The 20,246-nt window shown below is 52.2% G+C and overlaps 1 protein-coding gene across 1 annotated transcript; it reads left to right on the top strand.

Moving 5' to 3' along the window:
- Nucleotides 1-10,042: 10,042 nt before the first annotated feature.
- CALM3 (calmodulin 3) lies at nucleotides 10,043-19,703 on the top strand. Its single transcript, XM_060083383.1, has 6 exons — nucleotides 10,043-10,466; nucleotides 14,788-14,818; nucleotides 17,042-17,185; nucleotides 17,349-17,455; nucleotides 17,738-17,873; nucleotides 18,013-19,703. The coding sequence occupies exons 1-6, from the start codon at nucleotides 10,464-10,466 to the stop codon at nucleotides 18,039-18,041; spliced, it is 450 nt and encodes a 149-aa protein (XP_059939366.1). The 5' UTR covers nucleotides 10,043-10,463; the 3' UTR covers nucleotides 18,042-19,703.
- The last annotated feature ends 543 nt before the right edge of the window (nucleotides 19,704-20,246 follow it).

Raw genomic sequence — 20,246 nt, 5'->3', positions numbered from 1 at the left:
TATAATTGTCCTGGTAAATCGTGGCTAACAGTTATTGAGCACTTGTTATGTGCTATGTTCTTGGCTAAGCACTCATTGAGATACATAATCTCACTAAATCCTCCTGATAGGTTTAGGGAGAAAAATTATTGTGCCTATTTCATAGAAGAAGAGACTGAGGTTCAGAGAGGCCCATTAAATTGCCCAAGGTTACACAACTGGGAAGCATTGGAATCAGGATTATGAATGCATGTCTGCCTGGCTCCAAGGGTTCTGTTCTTCTGGACTACGCTATTTAGGAAGAGAGACAGGATCTGGGTTTGAGTGTGGCCCTGACTCAGTGCAAAAAGTGCTTTCTGGACCTAGGCGCCAACTGTGACATTTTCTGATTATAGTCCTTCTGTATCCAGGGGTTCCCCACCCACGGAGTCAACTAACCTCGGATCACAAATATTTGAAAAAAATTCCAGAAAGTTCCAAAAAGCAAAACTTAAATTTGTTATGCTCCAGCAACTATTTACATAGCAAATACACTGTATTAGGTATTATGAGTAATCTAGAGATGGTTTAAAGTACACGTGAGGATGTGTGTACGTTATACGCACATACTATGCTGTGTTATGTAAGGGACTTGTGCATCTCAGGATTTTGGTACCCATGGCAGTGTGTGTGTGTGTGTGGGGGGGGGGGTTCCTGGAACCAATCCCCTGTGGAGACTGAGAGACAACTGGTAGTGGCTTAGTTTTTTTGTCTCGGTTATCTATTGTTGTATTACAAATCACCCCCAAAACCTGGTGGCTTAAAACAACAATTATTTATTTTGCTCACAAACCTGCAATTTGGGGAAGGCAGTGACAGTACTCTGCTCCGCATGGTATCACCTGGAGAGCATCAGAATCTGCTTTCAAAATGGCACACTCATGTGAGCTGTCTTCTGGGAGCTCAGCTGGAACTGAGGGCTTGAGGCCTCATTTCCTCTCCACATGGTTCCTTCCTCTGGCTGCTTGAGCTTCCTTACAGTATGGCAGCTGGATTTCAAGAGCAAGCATCCCAAGAGAACAACTCAGAAGTGTGTAGCATTTTTACAAGCTAGCTTTGGAATTACGTAACATCACTTCCACTATATTGGTCAAGGCCCACTTGGATTCCAGGGAAGGAGACACAGACTCCACTCTTTTTTTTTTTTTTTTTTTTTTCTTGCAGTACGCGGGCCTCTCACTGTTGTGGCCTCTCCCGTTGTGGAGCACAGGCTCCGGACGCGCAGGCTCAGCAGCCATGGCTCACGGGCCCAGCCGCTCTGCGGCATGTGGGATCTTCCCGGACCGGGGCACGAACCCGCGTCCCCTGCATCGGCAGGCAGACTCTCAACCACTGCGCCACCAGGGAAGCCCCAGACTCCACTCTTGATGCAGGAATGGCGAGGTTCTAGAAGAGCGTGCGGGACGTGAGACATTTTCGTGGCCATCTCCAGAAAATAAAATCTGCCACACCCCTGAAGGCAGCATAAGGTAGAGGGAAATCTCCCACTTGACTTCACTTTGCCCACTCTCTGGGAGGAGGGGGTGTTTTACTGGGGGAAGATGGGAGGCTGAAGGCCCTTCCTTGGTCTTGGAACCCTAAGAATCCAAGACTTGTTTTGAGGACAAAAGGTGTCATCTGAGGAGAAGGTATCTCTTTGCGGGGATATTTAAGGATCCATGGGCTGGACCTGCCTGTTATTGAATGGCTTACCAAAGACCTCCAGATAACTCAGTGGGTAATTCTGGAAACACCGAGGTCAAGATCCCAGTCTTTGCGGCCAGGCAGGCCAGTGTCCAAACCCCAGCTTTGCCACTATCTGTGTATCTCTGGTCCATTGCCACCTCACTTTCCTAACTTCCTAATCAAAAGATTATCCAGTGGGGGGTCCAAGGAAGACTGAGGTGCAAGGTGTATGGATCAGAGCAGGATCTGGAGCAAGAAGCAGTATTGGTGTTGCTGGCAGGTGCTTCAGGCCCACCGTGGCTAACATCTATTTCCATCGGTGCTATAGCTGCTCCCTGCCCCTGTAGGGGCACAAGCTGCTACAACTGGGTCATCCAGGTTCACAGTCCCTGTCCCCATCAGAACTGCACACAAGCTGGGATGTACGCCCTATGAATGGAATAAACTACATCAGTTTAACTCACAATGACAGATGCCTCAAGGTGAAACAGGCAATGAGCTTCCAGAGTACAAAGTTATCCCCTCCAGAAATTTAATGTCTGTGACACTTTTGCCAGGGAAGAAAAGAGGGTGGCAGAAATCTGTGCAAATGGTCCCATGCACTGCCGTTTAATGGTCACAGACATGAATGAGGACCCCTGGGAGCATTTTTGCTGAATATGGCCCTTGCCATTTCTGTACTGGGAGAGGGTTAATGAAGGGATTGAGATTAGGCTGTCCTACACTTCTGGGGTGAAAAAGATATGATGAGGGTTTACAATTTATATAAAGACAGAAAAGCACTAATTATAGCCCTGCTTTTGAAGAGTTCTGTACATCATTTGGGGACCTTATTGCTTAGACTGGATGGTTTTTTTTTTTTTTGGCTGCGTTGGGTCTTCGCTGCTGCGTGCAGGTTTTCTCTAGTTGTGGTGAGCAGGGACTACTCTTCACTGCCGTGCGCGGGCTTCTCATTGTGGTGGCTTCTCTTGTTATGGAGCATGGGCTCTAGGTGCACAGGCTTCAGTAGTTGTGGCACGCAGGCTCAGTAGTTGTGGCTTGCAGGCTCTAGAGTGCAGGCTCAGTAGTTGTGGTGCATGGGCTCAGTTGGCCTCAGCATGTGGGATCTTCCCAGACCAGGGCTTGAACCCGTGTCCCCTGAATTGGCAGGCGGATTCTTAACCACTGCATCACCAGGGAAGTCCAATACTGGATGGTTCTTGGGTAGCAATCTGTGGAAAAAATTAAGTAATCTAAAGCAAGCAGGGGAAGTCTGATGAGCACTGATATTTATGAAGCATTGGAGTATCTCCCTGCAGATTACTTATTAATTACAAGAGGAAAAAGAGTAACTTTACAGCTAGAAACATCACCATTGCCAGTTGTGGGACAAAATGCATCGTCTGCCTCCAGATAAGATGCACTGAGGGCACAGAATGACTTCTGTGACAGTCTTTCTTTTTAAAAACTATATAACCTGAATCTGGTCGTGAAAAAACATCAGACCAACCCAAATAGACATTCTACAAAATAACTGACATGAAATTTCAAAACTGTCAATGTCATAAAACACAAAGAAAGACTGAGGAACTGTTCCAAACTAAAGCAGTCTGATAGTTAATGGAATATGTCCTCCTGGCTGGGTAAAATATAGGGAAAAAAACTTTTTTTTTTTTGCTATAAAGGTCATAATTGGAACAATTGACAAACTTTGATAAAGCTCCATAGATTAGATAATTGTATCATTGCTGAATTTCCTGATTTTGATTGTTGTAACTGTAATTTCATAGGCAAATGTCTTTGTTCTTAGGAATTTCACATTTGAGCATTTGGAGATAATGTGGCATGAAGTCTGCAACTTATTTTCAAATGATTCAGAAAATATATACATAAACGTATGGATGGATAATAATGCCATATTTAATCAATTCTCGGTTGCTCGTTTTAATGTGTCTGAATCCAGGCTTCCTCTTCAACAAATGTCAGCCAGGCAGCAGTCCACCTTCAGATGTCACTGGCTCTCTGCTTACATCTAACCTTGTGCATGGGTGACAATGGCTTGGAAGAAAATCCTGGAGACGAAAACAGCTCCCCCTTTAACAAATGCTGCCTCATGATGGTACACAGAATGATATCTTGAGTAGCAATGAGCCTGAGCAAAACGTGAATCTGTATTTACCTAGAAAGAATCCTAGAGAACGAGCTGATATAGTATTAGAACGAGCTTCAATAAGAGGCTGGATTCAAGATCACTTATAAAAAGTCATAACGTCAATACACACCAGGCTGCTAGAAAATTGTGGAAAATTGGATCCCATTCAGATTGTCAACAAAAACTTTAAAATATCTAGAAATAATCCTGCCCAAGTTAGTAGGAATCAAATGAAGAAAATTTAAATGAGGACGTGTCAATTCTTCCCCAAATTAATCCTTAAAGTAAGTTAAGACAATTATAGTTTTTAAAAATCCACAAAATATCAGTTTCACAATATCAGCCTCCCTTATAGCTAGAAGTGGCCATGAACATTATTTAGGCCAATGGGATGTGAGCAGAAGTGATATTTGCAAAGTGTGGGTCATCTCCTGTGGCAAAGAAGAGCAAGTGTCCACCAAATCCTGTTTCCTCTTCTTGGGAAAACAGCCATATAGTCTTCCCAGTTTCTCTTGCAGTTATGTCTGGCCAGGGACTGGGTTCTGGCCAATGAAATGCAATCAAAATACATGAGCTACATCCAGGACAAGTCACCACATGATCCTCTGTGTTCTCTCTTTCCCCAAATTCTGGCTGGACGGAGGATCCAGAAGAGAATTTTGAGTATGCAGTGGATAACAGCACCATAAAAGAAAAGGAACTGGGTCTCTGAAGACCATCTGCCTAAAAGGAACTCCCACATTAGACATTGTGTGAGTGAGATATATATACAGTTTTATTGTGTTAAGCCACTGAGACTTGGGAGCTTATTTGTTACAGCATCTCAGATTACTTACCCTAACTACTGCATCTTCTCAGTGACAACACTAAATGTCCTTCTTTGCCTGTTTTTTACCTTCCTGCTAATTGGGAAGTGGCAGCAACTGTAGCAGCTCCTTAGGTACGTTCGTGGAAGCCACATGTGGATGATGGCAGGGCCAACCCACCAGCCCTGGATGATCTCATGTAGTAATACTGGGGCTGAATCAGCTGCAGGAGATGATTTTTGGAGGAAGAAAGTGAGTTTGAGGAAACTGCTTTGGGAGAAAAGGTTTGGAGACAAAATAGAAATGAGTAAAGAAGGGGATTAAGAATGTTTCCCCATGTCATAGACAACTTAACTTTCCTCTTTTTTTCCAGGAATTTCCCAAGAAAAATCCAAGACATTTTTATGTGGTGGACCTTTTTCCCACCACACACCCCTCTTGCTAACCCGACCCCAGTGTTGTCCAGGTACCAGGTAACAATGTGTTCAAGGAAGGTGTGCCTTGACCCAAAAGGTGAACCTTGTTTGGTCTAAACCTTGTTCCTGTTTGCTAGTGATTGATTTAGGAGTGATCATGTGAACCCATTTTGTGCCAATGAAACTTGAAGGGGTTTTGAGAAAAGGTTTATTCTCTCTGATAAAGGGAAATAAAAGAACCTTATTCCATTCCATCCTGACTTCGGTTACTGCCATGGGAAGTAACATCCAGAGCTGTGGCAGCCACCTTGCCACCATAAAGCTATGAGCCTAAAGACAGAAAATATTGAAGATACCAGAGCAGAAGGAGAAAAAAAGTCTGGGTTCTTGGTTGCATCATTGAGCCACTGAACCAGTCCTGATCTGACCCTGCCTCAAGACTATTATGTAACATAATTTTTTAAAAGAAAACTTAGTGAGGTAAAAAATCACAGATAGGTGACCAATTTAAGGATACTTGGAGCAATCACTATAAAAATGCAAAGAGGTAGAGTTTAAAAAAAAAGCAATCTTCAATAGCAACAAGGACACTCAGAGCCCAGATCTTCGTTTCTAACCTAATTCTCCAATAAAAGGAGCCAGGGCTCCTTAGAGAAATGACTGATTGTAGGATTGGAGCAATAAATATACAAGATGAGTCTGGAACATCCTAGAAAGTAGTAGCCAGAAAGTAAGGAAGTGCTAAAACACACACACACACACACACACACACACACACGATGAGGCTGGTGGAATCAGTAGGTCACAATGAGCGTCATTTCTGAAACATGAAATGGAATAGGAAAGAAAATATCAGAGTGCCTTGTCTATAGTAAGACTAAGTTCTGCTTCTGAAATTTTTGTTTCAGACTAAATATATAGTTTCTGGAAAAATATATATATGAAATATGGCTGGGTTATGATGTAAAATATGGTTCTTGCTGTGAAGCTCATTCAAAATAATTTGAAAGCCACTTATCAAGGATATAGTTAAGAGTAGAACTGCTAGATTTTAGGAAATGTACATGTTCAACTTAACAGATATGGTCAAATGTCTCTCTGTGACCAAGACCATGGTATGATCCCAAATTCTGTTTCCTGTTTCCTCTTCTGGGGCACAGGAGAAAATACACTTCTCCATCCCTTAGCAGTGAGATGGGACCGTGTGGCTGGTTCTGGACAATGAAATGTGAGCTGAAGTGACAGATGTCACTTCTACTAAGACAATGAAAACTCCCTGGGACATTCTCCAATCTCTCTTCCCCTGCTGTGGCAACATAGAGACCTTCAGGAGAGATAAAAGAGCTTGGGACCCTGAGTCACCACATGGAGGACATCTGTCCTGCAGAGAGGCCAAGACCCTTGGTGGATTTTATGTGAGTGAGAAAGAAACTTTAACTGTGTTAACTGAGATTTTTGCAGCTGTTACTGTACTATAACCTAGCCTACCCTAAATGGGACACTCACTAGGGTCTTTGTATCAATATATTCTCCCACCAGCACTGTAGGAGAATTTCCATCTCCCCATATTTATCTAGCTATTTTAAAAAAATATTTATTGAGCACCTATTATATTCCTGGCTCTGCTTTTGGCACTGAAGATACAACAGTGAACACAATAGAAAGATCAGACCTCATGGAACTTATATTCCAGTGGGAGAATCAAACTCTAAATAGAATAAATAAGAAAAGTATATCATATTTGAGAAAGTGGTCCCACCTATGAAAAAAATAAGGCCAAGTAAAGGCAATTGGGAGTGCTGGTTTACAATTTTAAATGGGATGGTCAAGATAGGCCATCATTGAGGACGTGTCATTTGAACAAAGCAAAGGAGGAGACAAACCACATAACTATCATGGGGACAGCATTTGAAGAAGAGGAAATAATACAAAGGCTCTGAGGCAGGAATCAGCCAAATGTGTTCAAAGAACAGCAAAGAGGCCAGTGTGGCTGGAACCAAGAGAGTGAGAGACGAGTGTAGGGAGGTGAGGTCAGAGAAATAACAGGGTCACCAGATCGTGGCGTGGATCCAGCAACAGATAGTATTATTGGACTTGGTGTTTGTCCAGCTGATGGATGTGAACTGGGATGTTGATGATAATGGGGTTGAGCCTTAGTTTATTGATCATTCCTAAAGCTCAGATGATTGGAAGCCACTATCAAGATTCTTGCCTGGCTGTAGCATAGGACAACCTGAGGCCTGGAAGTTCAGGTGGTCCCCTGTAAGGTCACTAAGATCATTTCTCAACCATGGAAAGAAGGTGCTTTGAGATTAGGATCATCAGAGTTAGCAATTAGGAATACAGGACTCCAGCTGAACTTGAAATTCCAGATCAACAACAAAAAATATATTTTAGTATCAGTATGCTCCATGCAACTTTTGCTCAAAAATATTACGTTGAGCAAAGGAAGCCAAGACTAGAAAAATGCAAGCCATATGATTCCATTTCTACAAAACTCTAGAACAGGCAAAACAAATCTCTAATGACAGAAGCCAGAACAATGGTTGCTTGAGGGAGACAGGAATTGACTGGAAAGAACCACAAGGGAGCTCACTGCTGGGATGATGTAAATGCTCTACAGCTTGTCTTGGGTGGTGGTTACATGGCGTACACAATTAGCAAAACTCATTGAACTGAACACTTTAAGATCTGTGGCATTTTATTGAATGTAAATTATGCCACGCCTGGAAAAAAATAAGAGTCATACAACTGTCTCTGAACCACTCAGAGGTATGGAAGCAGGACATGCTGATTGGTTTACGCCTGAACCACGTGACCCCTCACTAATGTAGGCATAAGAGCTTCCACCAAAGCAAGGGCAGTAACCAAAAAGGGAACATGTATAGGTTTGGCTGTTATAACAAAGTGATCCAAAATAACAGTGGCTTAAGCAATAGAGAAATTTATTTCTCTCTCGAATAAAAGTTTGGCATGGGGATGGAAGGGTGGGTTCTGCTCCAGGCAATCATCAAGGTGCCAGGTGAGTATGGTCACCATTGGTCTCTCATCTAATGCCTACAAGGGCTGCTCTACTAGCAGGCAAGAGGAGAAGAAGGAGGGCATGTCTTCCCCTTTAATGGTATACCCAGAAGTTTCATATATCACTATCCTTTCTGGCCAGAATTCAATCAAATGACCACTCATAACTGCAAGGAAGGTTGGGAAATGTAGTTTTTATTCAGGATGGCAATGTGCCCAGCTAAACTTCTATTATGCTGGAAGACAGGGAAAATGGATAATAGAAGACAAATATGATCTCTCCCACTGGTAGTGTAATGGTGTTTAAGAGTGTGGGGTTTTCAGGCAAACTGCTGGGGATCAAATCCTGACTCTACCTCCTACTGTGTGACCATGGGCTAGCCACTTCACTTCTCTGTTTTTGGTCAAGCTTTCATACCTCTCTGGTCTCATCTAATTCCAGTGGCAATAAAGCAGTTTCATCAGGTGGAAAATGGAAGTAACAAACCCATAGGGATATTGTAAGAACTAAATAAACTAATGGATGCAAAGCGAGTGGAACGGTGCATGGAACAGAGTAAGTGCTCAAACATGTTAATAGTAGTATATGTATTATTTCATAGGCCTAAGTAATTCAGATGTTAAGGTCTGCCTGGCAGAAATAAAGACTCAGTGACAGGGAGGAGAGAGAAAGGGGGAAAGAGCATGAGCCTGACTTCATTTTGCTTATTTGTTCAGCAAATGTTGACTGGGTCCTTGGCCTTCTCTGTTTCAGGGCCAATGCTGATGACCAAGACAGAGGTTAGCCCAGCTCACATCCATCAGAAAATCTCTGGGTGCAAGTGACAGAAATTCAACTCAAACCAATTTGAGATAAATGGGAAATTTTAATAGCTCATATAAGCAAAATCCTGGCATGATGGTTGTGCAACTGGCCTCAGGAGTACTGGAACCAGGGAAGGGAATGGCAACAGCACTCTCTCACTCCATCTCTTCTTTGCTTCTCCCTGGTATCACTTTTATTCTCCCCTTCAGGGTGGGAAAATGGCCAGACAGTGCCAGACCTATTTCTTCACAGCCTCACCATGCAAAAGGAAAAGGCTTCCTGTCCCCAAACTCTAGATCCAAAAACCTAGGGAAGGACTCTCATTAGCCTACATCCTGTTCCAGGTGGGACATAATGATTGGCGAGTGAGCCATTCCTCAGCCAATCACCGAGAGGGGTACGGGACATGTAATTGAATGGCAGCTCCCATTCTAAACAAGAGAAGGGGAGCGTTTCTGAGCTCCAGTAAACAGTCTCAGCTAACCTTGTCACTCTTTTTCCTCCTATGGCTGGAACCTTAGAACAAGGAGTGCAAGAGTCAAGTGGTCTACAAGACAACAGGACAATGGTTGGGAAGTTTGGTCTCCCCAGCCCAGCCAATCACGGGTCCCTACATTACACCAGGCACCCAATTCAGTCTTTTTTTAATGAATGACTGAATTAACGCCCTGTTCCCAGAGGCTGTCCTGCGACGGCCCCACTTTCACAGACCCTGAGCCAATCAGGAGTGAAACGGGGATAGGGGTTCCGGACACCTGTGGAGGGTGTCTCAGCGTGCACACACCTGTCCCAACGGACAGTACCTTTAGGGGAAGAGAGGAACCTTGAAGACCCCGCCACATCGTAGGGCCCAGCTGGGGGCGGGGCTTCCAGGACAGCATTTTGGATTGCACCATCTTCCATCTGTTAGAGGGGAGAGCCGAGAAAGTGCTTCTGCATCTTCCGCCACCCTTTTACCACTCCCTGACCACGAAGATGATGTATTTGTTTCTCTAACAGTCACACAATTTTCGCCTTCGCCTCATTACGCCTCACAGCTCCACGCAGCCACACATTTCAGGCTGCCCATCACCACCACGCAGTGGCTCGCCCCAGTTTGACGCATTGCAGGGAAGGCCGGACCAATCGGCACCGCGCTCTCATTTCCGCCGTCGCCCGGGCCCAATAGCGGCGCGACTCACACAGGAACGCGTCACGCGCCGCCGAGCAGTGCCCCTCCGCCGAGGAGAAAAGTAGAGTGGGCACAGGGGGCGGGGCGCGCGGCGACGGAAAGTAGTCCCGCGGCGGGTGCGCGCGCGCGCGCGGCCGTCCACAAACCCAGCCCCGAGCGGGGTGGGAGCGAGAGATCCGCGGGCCCGGCAGTGCGGAGAGAGGCGCGGAGGGATCCGTGGGAACCGCAGTGCGGCGGCGCGCGGACCGGGCGGGGCGGGGCGCGCGCGGCGGCCGTTGAGGGACCGTTGGGGCGGGCGGCGGCGGCGGCGGCGCGCGCTGCGGGCAGTGAGTGTGGAGGCGCGGACGCGCGGCGGAGCTCAAGCTGCTGCAGCTGCTGCCGCCGCCGGAGGAACCTTGATCCCCGCGCTCCGGACACCCCGGGCCTCGTCATGGTGAGTGAGGCTGAAGGGCCGCCGAGGCTGGGGGCTCTGAGGCGGGCGCGGCGGGGCAGGACCCCCGAGAGCGCGAGTGGACCCAGAGTGGGGGGCGTTTGGGCCCCGGAGAGCGCCTCTGGACCCCTCTCTGCCCCCCTATCGAGGGCATTCGAACCCAGAGCGGGACGTTTGGATCCGAAAAGGGGGTTGGGGGTTTCCAAAAGCGACTTTTAGCACCAGATGGTTCTCTAGCCCCCAGAACGGGCACCTGAGCCCTCCAAGGGGGTATTTGAACCCAGGATGGAGCATCTGGACCTTCAGAGGGGAAGGGCTCTTGGACCCCGGATGGGGCGTTTGGTCGCTAAGGTGAGGTGTTTGGATTCCAGGGGGGCGAGGTAAGAAACATTGGCTAGGGAAGGGGGTGATTTGTGCCCTGATAAAGGCTTTGGGTCCTGAGAGGATGCAGGGAAGGGGGATCGGAGGGAAGCCGGGCAGCTGGGGAGCTCCCCGAGATGGGGCCGTGGGTAGCTGGGCCTGGACGGGGGGAGTGCTCCTGGAGGGGTGGGGCGGGGGGGTCCCTTCTACAGATCAGACCCTTGAGGGGAGAGAAGGGGATTCTCCAAAGACCGACAGTGCAGAGGAAGGAGGAGGAGGGTGAGGTGCAAGCTTGGGGAAGAAGAGCCTGGGGTGGGTGGCAGCCGAGGTTAGGAGATGCTCTGGAAACCTGCAGGGACTGAAGAGGATTGGGGTCGGGGAAGTGGTTAAAAGGGGATGGCGAGATTGCCAGTGCTGGGGGGGACAGGGGGCCTCGTGGTTGATGTTGGGGGGCAGCCAGAGAAGGTTCTGCGGTTACTGGTGGGTTAAGGCTATTGAACTGGGAAGGGAGGTTGGGTTTGGAACTGCGGAGTGTTGCGTTTGGGTCCATGAGGAGGTGGCTTTCCGAGGTGAGGGGTGGGAGAGGACTTTGGCTTGGGTGGTGGGAGGTGGGGTGGAAGGAGATCTGGGGACATGTTGGAGAAAATGAATGGCGGCTGAGGTGGGCCTCGGGTTGGAGGTGGATGTGGGTAGCTCCCTGGAAGTTTCCAGGGCAAAGCTGGGACAAAGACTGTTCAGTCTGGATGGGGAGGGGGCTGCAGAGGTTGGAGGGAGTGGCTCTCGGGTCCCCTTCCCAGAAAGAATGAAGCTGGGCAGAAGGCACGGGCAGTGGGAGCAGGTGGGCGGAGTTTTTCGGGCCCCTATGGCGCACTGACGCTGTAGGAAATGGGGGTGGGAGATGAAAGTTTGGGCTGCATCAAATGAGCCAGCTTTTTCAGCCTTGAAGCTCACCCGCTCACTGTCCCTTTCAGACCAAGAGAGCTGTTCTTTCCGAGCAGGAATGCTGGTTTTCTCATGGTCTCCAGCTCCACGCACCGCTCTGCATCTCCACACTTGTGCCAAATGACAGTGCAGTGCAGTGTGGCGTCGGTGACAATCGGACGCCTGTTCCTGTGGCCTCGGGGTGGGGACTGCAGAGCTTGACTAGAGGAGACCTCCAGAAGGACCCCTTCATCAGCCCGAGGGCCGCTTGTTCTGTTTGGGGCCCTCACTGAGCGCTTCTGTTAATTCACACAGCTGGGGCTTTGAGAGAAAACCAGCAGACTAGTTCTCTCCCGGTCCCTGCTACCCACAACACCCCTAGCCCCCCAGGTTCAGCCTCGGGACCGTGCGCAGCCATCCTCGCTGGCAAGGCTGGGGAGAACAGGCCGCCGCTGCTGTGTATCAGATCTCATACTTGCTGACACAGGCCTCATGGCTCCTCTCGCCTCTACCCCGTTTTCCCCCGGCAGAACCTTGCTAAACGGGCGCCGAATCACTGGCAGGTGCCAGGAGGCCCCCCGCCTCCCAAATAGGACCCAAGCTTTGGCCCTACTAGTTTCTCTTTCCATTTGTAATCGGCAAGGTATGGATGGGTGGGACAAGTCACTGCTAACTGGCCTTGGACTTTGGCCTGAGCTCTGTGGCTCCTCCTTGGCCCGGGTGAGGGGCCCTGGCCTTGGTTTCTGATCTCATCTAACACTGCTCTCTGGCACTGGCTGGGGGCTGGGGCAAGGCAGAGAAATAATACCCTCTTCCCTCCCCCACCCCAGGATTATTTTTTTTTCCTTGTCCAGCTCCTTGCTGGAGCCTAAGATGAGGGACATGGAAGCAGGAGACCAACTGGGTTATTTTGGAGACAGTTGTTGGTGAAAGCTGAAAATCTTCAGCTCTGGAAAGGGAAGAAGCCCTGAGAAGGGCTCCCCAGCGGTCAGTTTCCTGGGCAGCAGCCATGCTTTGAGATCTCTACCTCGGAGCTGGGACCTTTCCTTTCCCAAGCAGGGGAGAGGGTCTCCTAACAGGGAGGGAGAGAGTGTGCGATGGGCCCTACAGTCAGAGCCACGCCTATTTGCAGCGACCCTGTAAGAGTGTGGCCGTGCCTCTCTCTCTGCGCCTTGCAGCTTGGCGGTGGGGAGCGGCAGACACCGGCCTTCAGAGCCACTCGGGGCCATTCTGCAGCCTGTGCCAACCGCCTTGCCCCCAGCCCCTGCCAGTGCTGCCCGAAGGTGGTGTGGTCAGGACACGGAGGTCCCCGACTGGACTAGGTTTTTCCATCCAGGCCAGGGGAAGAGACTGAAAGCAGAGGGAATGGCGGCCCTGCTCCCCAGCCTGGGCTCTCCCCTCTGCCTCCTCCCCTCCCCTGGCATCACCTGGCCTTGGTAACCAGAAGCCCAGCCTCTGTTCTCACTTTCCCCCAGCAGCTTCCTCGGGTGTCAGGACCTAGGGGATCGGCTCGGGCTTCTTTACCTGTAGAAGCTGGGGGAAGTGGAGGAGCAAAGGGGCCTGTGGGCCTGGGGCTGCCCGGCTGGCGTTCAGGAGCCCGGCAGCCCTGTCTTTTTTGAAAGCGATGCAGAAGTAGCTCCATTTGGCCTCCTAACCTTCCCTTTAGACTTTGGACTTTTCCAGAATGTGCATGTGTGGTGTTTTTCCTTCTCTACCTTCCTGCTTCCCGCTCCCTTAGCCATCTCCCCTCTGTCATCATCACTTTGATTTCCCCTCCCGTTCTATTTGGGGCTTGGCCTAAGTGTCTCTTCCCTTAGATTAAAAAAAAAGAAAGAAAGAAAAAAAGAAAAAGGCCATTTGAGACCTGTTCTAACGTGATCGGTCTTCATATTTGGGACAGGGTTGGGGGGGTGTTGCTAGCTCTGGAAACTTTATGGAGAATAATGCAAATACACACAATGGCATGCGTCAGTTTGGGGGGCTCTCAGAGTCAACGCTAGAAGCCCGCTGTAGACGTGGAGCCCCTTTCCCCTAATTGTGAAAGGAAATGAAGGGGACGGTGGTCTGGGGAGAGGGGAGAGCGGTGCCTTTTTGGCAGCATTCACAAAAACCAAGGAAAACTCCTTTTTTGATGCTAAATGTTGGGATTTTTTTCCCCTCTTGGCTGCTCCCCCAGAGGATCCCTATGCCTGGCTAGTTCCCAGCACACCAGTGCGGGACAAGCTAGCCTTTGCTTCTCCTCTGCCCCGCCCCCAAGCCCCGCATGCAGTAAGGGCTGCCTGCCACCGACCTATAAAGAACAAACGGAGTGGCCCTTGGCCAGGGCCGGAGAGGGTTAAAAACTGCAGCGCAGCGGGAGAAGCTGACTTTAGTCCTCTAGCCTCTGCCACCACTGCCTGCTGCAGTCCCCTCCCTGACACCCTTCCTGCCCAAAGAAACAGCGGAATGGTGCCCCGTGCACCAGAGAGTGGGGGGCTGCCCCCCGCCTGAGCAGGATTCTGTTGGGCACTCGGAGCGCCTCAGAGCCACCAGTTAGGAGAATTGTCGCCAGTTGGGTCCACTGTGCTCGGACCTAGTGCCTCCAAATCGGTGACATAGAAACTAGCGAAGAGCCCCCAGACATCTTCCCTCTGCCCTACCCAAGGACTGGCCTGTTTTGGTTTGGAGCCTTCTAGAGCTGCTTGATTAGGCCTCTAGGGCAACTGCTCCCTTCACTCAGCCTCCTGGGCTCCCGTGCTGTGCTGCTGCAGCTGGGTTGGGTCTGGGGCAGCACTTCTTCCCGCCCACCGTGGCTCCAGAGCACTGGGTTGGATTGGAGACCCTGGAGTCTGGGCGGTGTAATCAGGCCCTGCGTCAGGCCACCAGCCCGCCTTAGTCCCCAGCTTCCCGAACCCCCAGACTTTGTCCCAGGCCCTGGCTCTGGCCTGACCTCCCTTGCCCAGGTACGTGGATGCCCTGTGGAACCAGCCTCACCAGAGGGGGCCGGGCTGAACAAGGAAGATGTGCCAGCCTGTGGCTAACTTTCTCCTTCCTGCTTTTCCAGGCTGACCAGCTGACTGAGGAGCAGATCGCAGGTGAGCTTGCCTCCCTCCCTGCCCTCCCCCTGCTGCGGGAAGTCCTCTGCATGCCCAGCCAAATCTTACTCCGGCCCCGAGAGGCCGGGAGGAGCGTGTGCCAGATAAACTTGCTGTGTATAAGAGCACAGCACTGCCCCAGTAACACCAGACCTCGCAGTCCCGAGCCCGACCCTCCCCAGACCCTCCCCAGACGGCAGGGCTGGTTCCTCTCCTGGCCATGGCTCATCGCGGTCTTTTAATCAGTGGCTGCAGGGTGAGCCCGACCCCTGCCGGTTAGGCTCAGAAGGTGAGCTCCCTGCCTCACTGTGGGGCTGCAGAGCTCCTGGCCCACTTGAGGAGCCGCCCAGGAGATGGCTCGGCACTCCCACCTCCGCACTCGCCTTTGCACGTGCTCGCACTTGCTTTCTCCTGGGCCAGAAGTGCCTTCCCCCGGCTGCTTGCACTGACGGGCAGCTCCTTCTCATCCTTCGGGTCTCGGCTCCAACGTCACCTTGGAAAGGACTTCCCTGACTCCCCTCTCAAATAGAGAGCTTTCCTTTACTCTCCATCAGGTCACTCTATTTCCTTCACAGCCTTCCTCTCTATCTGAAATTCTTTTATGATGTCTTTACCTGCTGTATCTCCTGTCACTAGATGAGTTCCTTCTTTGGGGACTTCGTATCAGTCCCTGCTGTGTCTTTGGTGCCTGAATCATACTAGCTGCTCTGTAAACTTTTCTTGGCCAAATAACTAAAATGAATGAACAAAGGAATGATCACACGTCTCCCAGTAAGCTAAAAGAAATCCTTGAATCCTATCTAATCCATTTTTGTAGCCCCACTGTCCCCCAAAGCCCAGGAAGTCACAGCTGCAGGAAGTACTGTGTGTTGAGCAGGTTTCCCTGCCCCCCCGCCACACCCCAAGACGGTGCACCGCCTGAGGACAGGGGCCAGCTCTCAGTTAAGCTCCACAGTCATGGGCCCAGCAGCTACCCAACCCCAGCTTTGCTGTCACGTTCAACACGCTCCATGTAACTAGTGCTGAAGGCCCAGCTTCTGAAGTGGGAGGAGACAGGGATGGACTTGCCTTCTCTCCTTTCCTCCCCTCCCAGCACCCCTCCTCCTCCCCCCACACTTTGGCCCCCGCTGGCTATGGAGACCCACCGAGGAAAGCCAAAGGACCCCCTTGTTGTTTAGTGATCAGGAGTGCATGGCGCCCACGTGACCCCCTCCCCCAAACAGCAGCAAGGCCTCAGCACAGGGCGCTGCCAGCATCCCCGGGGAGGCTTTTATGCTTCTCCAGGGCCCAGGGGCTCGGGGGCAGAGCTTCTCGGCTGTACGTGTGGCTCCTGCCACACTCAACCCCCGCTCTGCCCTCGGGTAACACAAACACACGCTCCACGTCCCCCCCACCCCCCGCCCCCCGTCCCCATTAGCAAACTGTCCACCACCTCGCCCCAGCCCACGCCCTGTGGGAACAGGCTGCCAGGCATCTGTTCTCTGAGGGTTTGGGGGTAGGGAGCACCAGGGGCCGAAATGGGCCCAGTGGGAGGGCAGGAGCCACGTGCTTCTCTCCGCTCCCGATGCGTCCCCAGCTGTGGCCTTCCCACTCACTGCTACTGGCGCCTCATCCTCCTGGCTTGGCAGCCGTCCCCTCTCCTTCCGTCCCCCCACCTACCCCACGCATCGTCCGTCAGCCGTGCTCTGCTGCCGGCCACCCCCAGGCTCCACCATACACGGCGCTTGGCTCCTCTGGAAACCAGGGAACTGGGCTGCCGGGACCAGTCAGGAGGGATGCCGTGCCGCCCAGAGGCGTCCTGCACCTCTCCTTCCCTTCCTTTCCCAGCCAGTTGACCTTGGCTGGCATACTTCAGGTAGAGACTTCCCTCGGCTCTCATACCCTCCATGACATTGGTCTGTGTCATCATTTGAGGGAGAGGCTGAAGCCAGGGACCAAGAAGAAATGTAGAAAGGTCTAAGGCCACTGTCACCCATTTTCCCCTCTGTCCCCACTGAGCTAGGTTGACAGAACAGGCAGCTTTACCTGGCACAGGCCAGGTGCTCAGTAAGTGTTGACTGAAAGAAGGAAGGGTCCGGCCCTGAGTACAGAGGCGAGAGGCTTGGGCTGGAATTGAAGTCTTGTTCTGGTTTCTTTAGGTGGGCCTGACTCTTCCGGCCTGTCTCCCAAGGTCAGGACTTCCCTGTGTCCTCGGCCTCTGACTCATTGTCTTTCTTCCCCCAGAGTTCAAGGAGGCCTTCTCCCTCTTTGACAAGGATGGAGATGGCACCATCACCACCAAGGAGCTGGGGACAGTGATGAGATCCCTGGGACAGAACCCCACTGAAGCCGAGCTGCAGGACATGATCAATGAGGTGGACGCGGATGGTGAGCCCCGTGGAGCGGGTGGGCAGCCCCACTCCCGGTCACCCTCACGACCACGGGGAGCCTTCCTCCGGTGATGGATGAGCCGGTGTCTCCTGCCAGGGCTCCGGGCTCGTCTCCCAGGGCCCAGGCCCAGAGCATCCCTGCTCCCTTCCCCACCTTGCAGGGAACGGGACCATTGACTTCCCGGAGTTCCTGACCATGATGGCCAGAAAGATGAAGGACACAGACAGCGAGGAGGAGATCCGAGAGGCCTTCCGTGTCTTTGACAAGGTGAGCAGGCCTTTCCCAGAGGGGCTCTGGGACTCTGGCAGAGAGCAGAACAGGTGGCGTCCCAGGATGCCCTGTGTAAGTGGAGTCAGCCCTTCCAGGAGGCCCAGGTCCCAGTGCCATCCCCGCTGCCAACGTGCTCTGCCACCTCAGGAAGCCCCCCTGCCCCTGCTGAGTGTGGGTGACCTGACAGTTCCTGCACTGTGGCCTCTGTCCCGCTGCCCCCACGGAAGAGCCGGGCGAATGCCTCGAGCTCAAAGCTTTTGTCTATCCCCCGACACCCAGGATGGCAATGGCTACATCAGCGCCGCAGAGCTGCGCCACGTCATGACGAACCTGGGTGAGAAGCTGACTGATGAGGAAGTGGATGAGATGATCAGAGAGGCTGACATCGACGGAGACGGCCAGGTCAACTACGAAGGTGAGCCGACCCGGCCCCTGTCTCTGGGCCAGCAGGAGCTTCTGGAACAAGCCCCCAGGTTGGGGTGGGGTGGGGGGTGCGGCTGGGGGCTGAGCCCCGCTTGCTGGCTGACCTCCTCCCTGTCTGTTTCCCTCCACAGAGTTTGTACAGATGATGACTGCAAAGTGAAGGCCCCCGGGCAGCTGGTGATGCCCGTTCTCTTGATCTCTCTCTTCCCGCGCGCGCACTCTCTTCAACACTCCCCTGCGTATCCCGGTTCTAGCAAACACCAATTGATTGACTGAGAATCTGATAAAGCAACAAAAGATTTGTCCCAAGCTGCATGATTGCTCTTTCTCTTCCTCCCGAGTCTCCTTCCATGCCCCTGCCATCTCTTCCTTTTGCCCTTCCCCCTTCCATTCACATCTTCCAAGGCCTGATGCATTCATAAGATGAGCCCCCCAGTCCCCTTAGGGGGGGGGCCCTGCCCTCCTTCTCCAGCCCGGGTGGCTCTCGTCCGTCTTGGTTTGTTTCTATTCATATGTCCTCTTATATTTTGGGTGCCGGGTGGCTGCCAGCCCTGTCCCGGGACCTGCTGGGGAGGGGCCGAGTCCCTCCGGAGGGCCGGGCAGGAGAGCACGCCTTTCGCTGTTGCATGCGACCAGCCCTGTGATTCCCTGTGCCGATCCCAGCAGCCTGTTGGGGCAGGGGTGCCGAGAGAGGCATTCCAGAAGGACTGAGGGTGGCGGTGGCGGGGGGGGGGTTCCAGAGTTGTGGTGTTGACTGGATGTGGCCCAGGAGGGGGTCAAGGGGCAAGTGAGGCTTGGAAGCCCGCATTCTTTTACCACTGGAGGAGGCCGGCTCATAGAAGGGGCCCCGAGAGAGTGGACAAGGCTCAGATCCCATTGGCTGCTCTTCTGAAACCGTCCGATTGGCTTCCTGCGGTGGGGCTGAGTGGGGCTGCTCCCCGGACCCCCCTGCACGTTGTCCAGCCCATGCTCCTGACGCGATCTCAAGCTGCCCTGTAAATACCTGGTGCTAACATCCCGTGCCGCTCCCTTGTGACGCCCCTGCCCACCCCCATCGAGGTCCCCTCGTCGGAATGGACGTGGGGATGGCCGCTTTGTAATACGCTGGTTATCCTTTCTTTTTCTTCATGCCCCTTAAAGCTTTAATTTTGTCCAACGCCATGCTGGGCTAGCTGAGGGGTGGAGAGAGGGAAGATGTGCCCCACCACACTGAAGAGAACATGCCTGCAATAAAACAGTCCCGTCGGCCAGCTGCCCTGGAGGACCAGCGGCCACGGGCAGCTCTGCTTCCTGCTCCGCCGGCCCCTCCCGCTCCCCTGTGGTGACTTGGCTGGCTCCCCGACCTTTGTGCTGTCTCTGTGCCCGCCTTTCCCCTCGCCCACCTGCCTGCCCTCACACTCCCCAGCCGAGAGCATGATCCGTGACCTTGCTTCTGATTTTCGCCTCTGGGACAGTTCAGTCAATGTGGGCAGTTTGGTCATCCGGATTTTTTTCTTTTTCCCTGTTCATTTCATCTGCCCTCCACTCCCCCTCTCCAGCCCCAGGTTGACCAAATGGCTTTTCCTGGGACCTGCCCAGCTTTGAGAATCTCTTCTCATCCCCACCCTTGGGCACCCAACCTCCGGGGGAGGGAAGGGGAGGGATGGGGCATAGTGGGAGACCCAGCCGAGAGCTGAGGGTAAGGGCAGGTAAGCGTGAGGCTGTGGATGTTTTCGGAGTGTTTTGGTTTGTTTTTTTTTAAACCGGGCAATATTGTGTTCAGTTCAAGCTGTGAAGAAAAATATATATCAATGTTTTCCAATAAAATACAGTGACTACCTGACTCTGCTCTTCCACTCTTGTCTTGGTTTCTGGGCCTGCTGCCTGCACGGGCCTGAAGCCCTTCCCGGGAAGAGCCTGTCCGTGCTCGCTCAGAAGACTTGGCCTCAGCACTGCGCAGCCAGAGTTCAGATCCCGACCAGACTGCCCGGGGGGTTGAGGGCAGGATTCTATCCTGGCAGCGCAGCCCGTCAGCTCTGAGTGCCCGCCATTGGACATCTTGGGACCTGCACGCGTGTGCGAGAGACTGAGCCCGCCTTAGTGGGGGCCTGTATCAGTCACACGAGTGACTGCAAGATGAGGCCTGAGAAGGCCTGAGGCAGGTCCATTGCGTCACAAGAACATCCCAGCTCGGGGGTTGAGGGCGGTGGGCAGCATCAAGCTGGAAGGTGAGTGGTCACCTGGCTGTGCGGCGGGGGGAAGGAAGGACATCATCCCAGAGAACAAGAAGGCAGGGTCAGGCCCTGGGGGCCTAGGCCGGGGGCGGGGGAGTCTCGACAGGGTGCTCCGGCCAAGAGGTGACCAGTGTCAAGCGGGCACCCTAAGT

This window comes from Mesoplodon densirostris, chromosome 19 (genome assembly GCF_025265405.1).
Source record: "Mesoplodon densirostris isolate mMesDen1 chromosome 19, mMesDen1 primary haplotype, whole genome shotgun sequence".
Lineage (NCBI taxonomy): Eukaryota > Metazoa > Chordata > Mammalia > Artiodactyla > Ziphiidae > Mesoplodon > Mesoplodon densirostris.
Note: the sequence above shows the minus strand (reverse complement) of the source record. Positions and strands in the feature narration are given on the sequence as shown.

Excerpts from the sequence above, each read along its gene's own strand:
- CALM3 (XM_060083383.1), top strand. Across the intron at positions 17,456-17,737 it reads CCTTCCGTGTCTTTGACAAG|GATGGCAATGGCTACATCAG; the intron begins GTGAGCAGGCCT and ends CCCGACACCCAG. Across the intron at positions 17,874-18,012 it reads CGGCCAGGTCAACTACGAAG|AGTTTGTACAGATGATGACT; the intron begins GTGAGCCGACCC and ends TTCCCTCCACAG.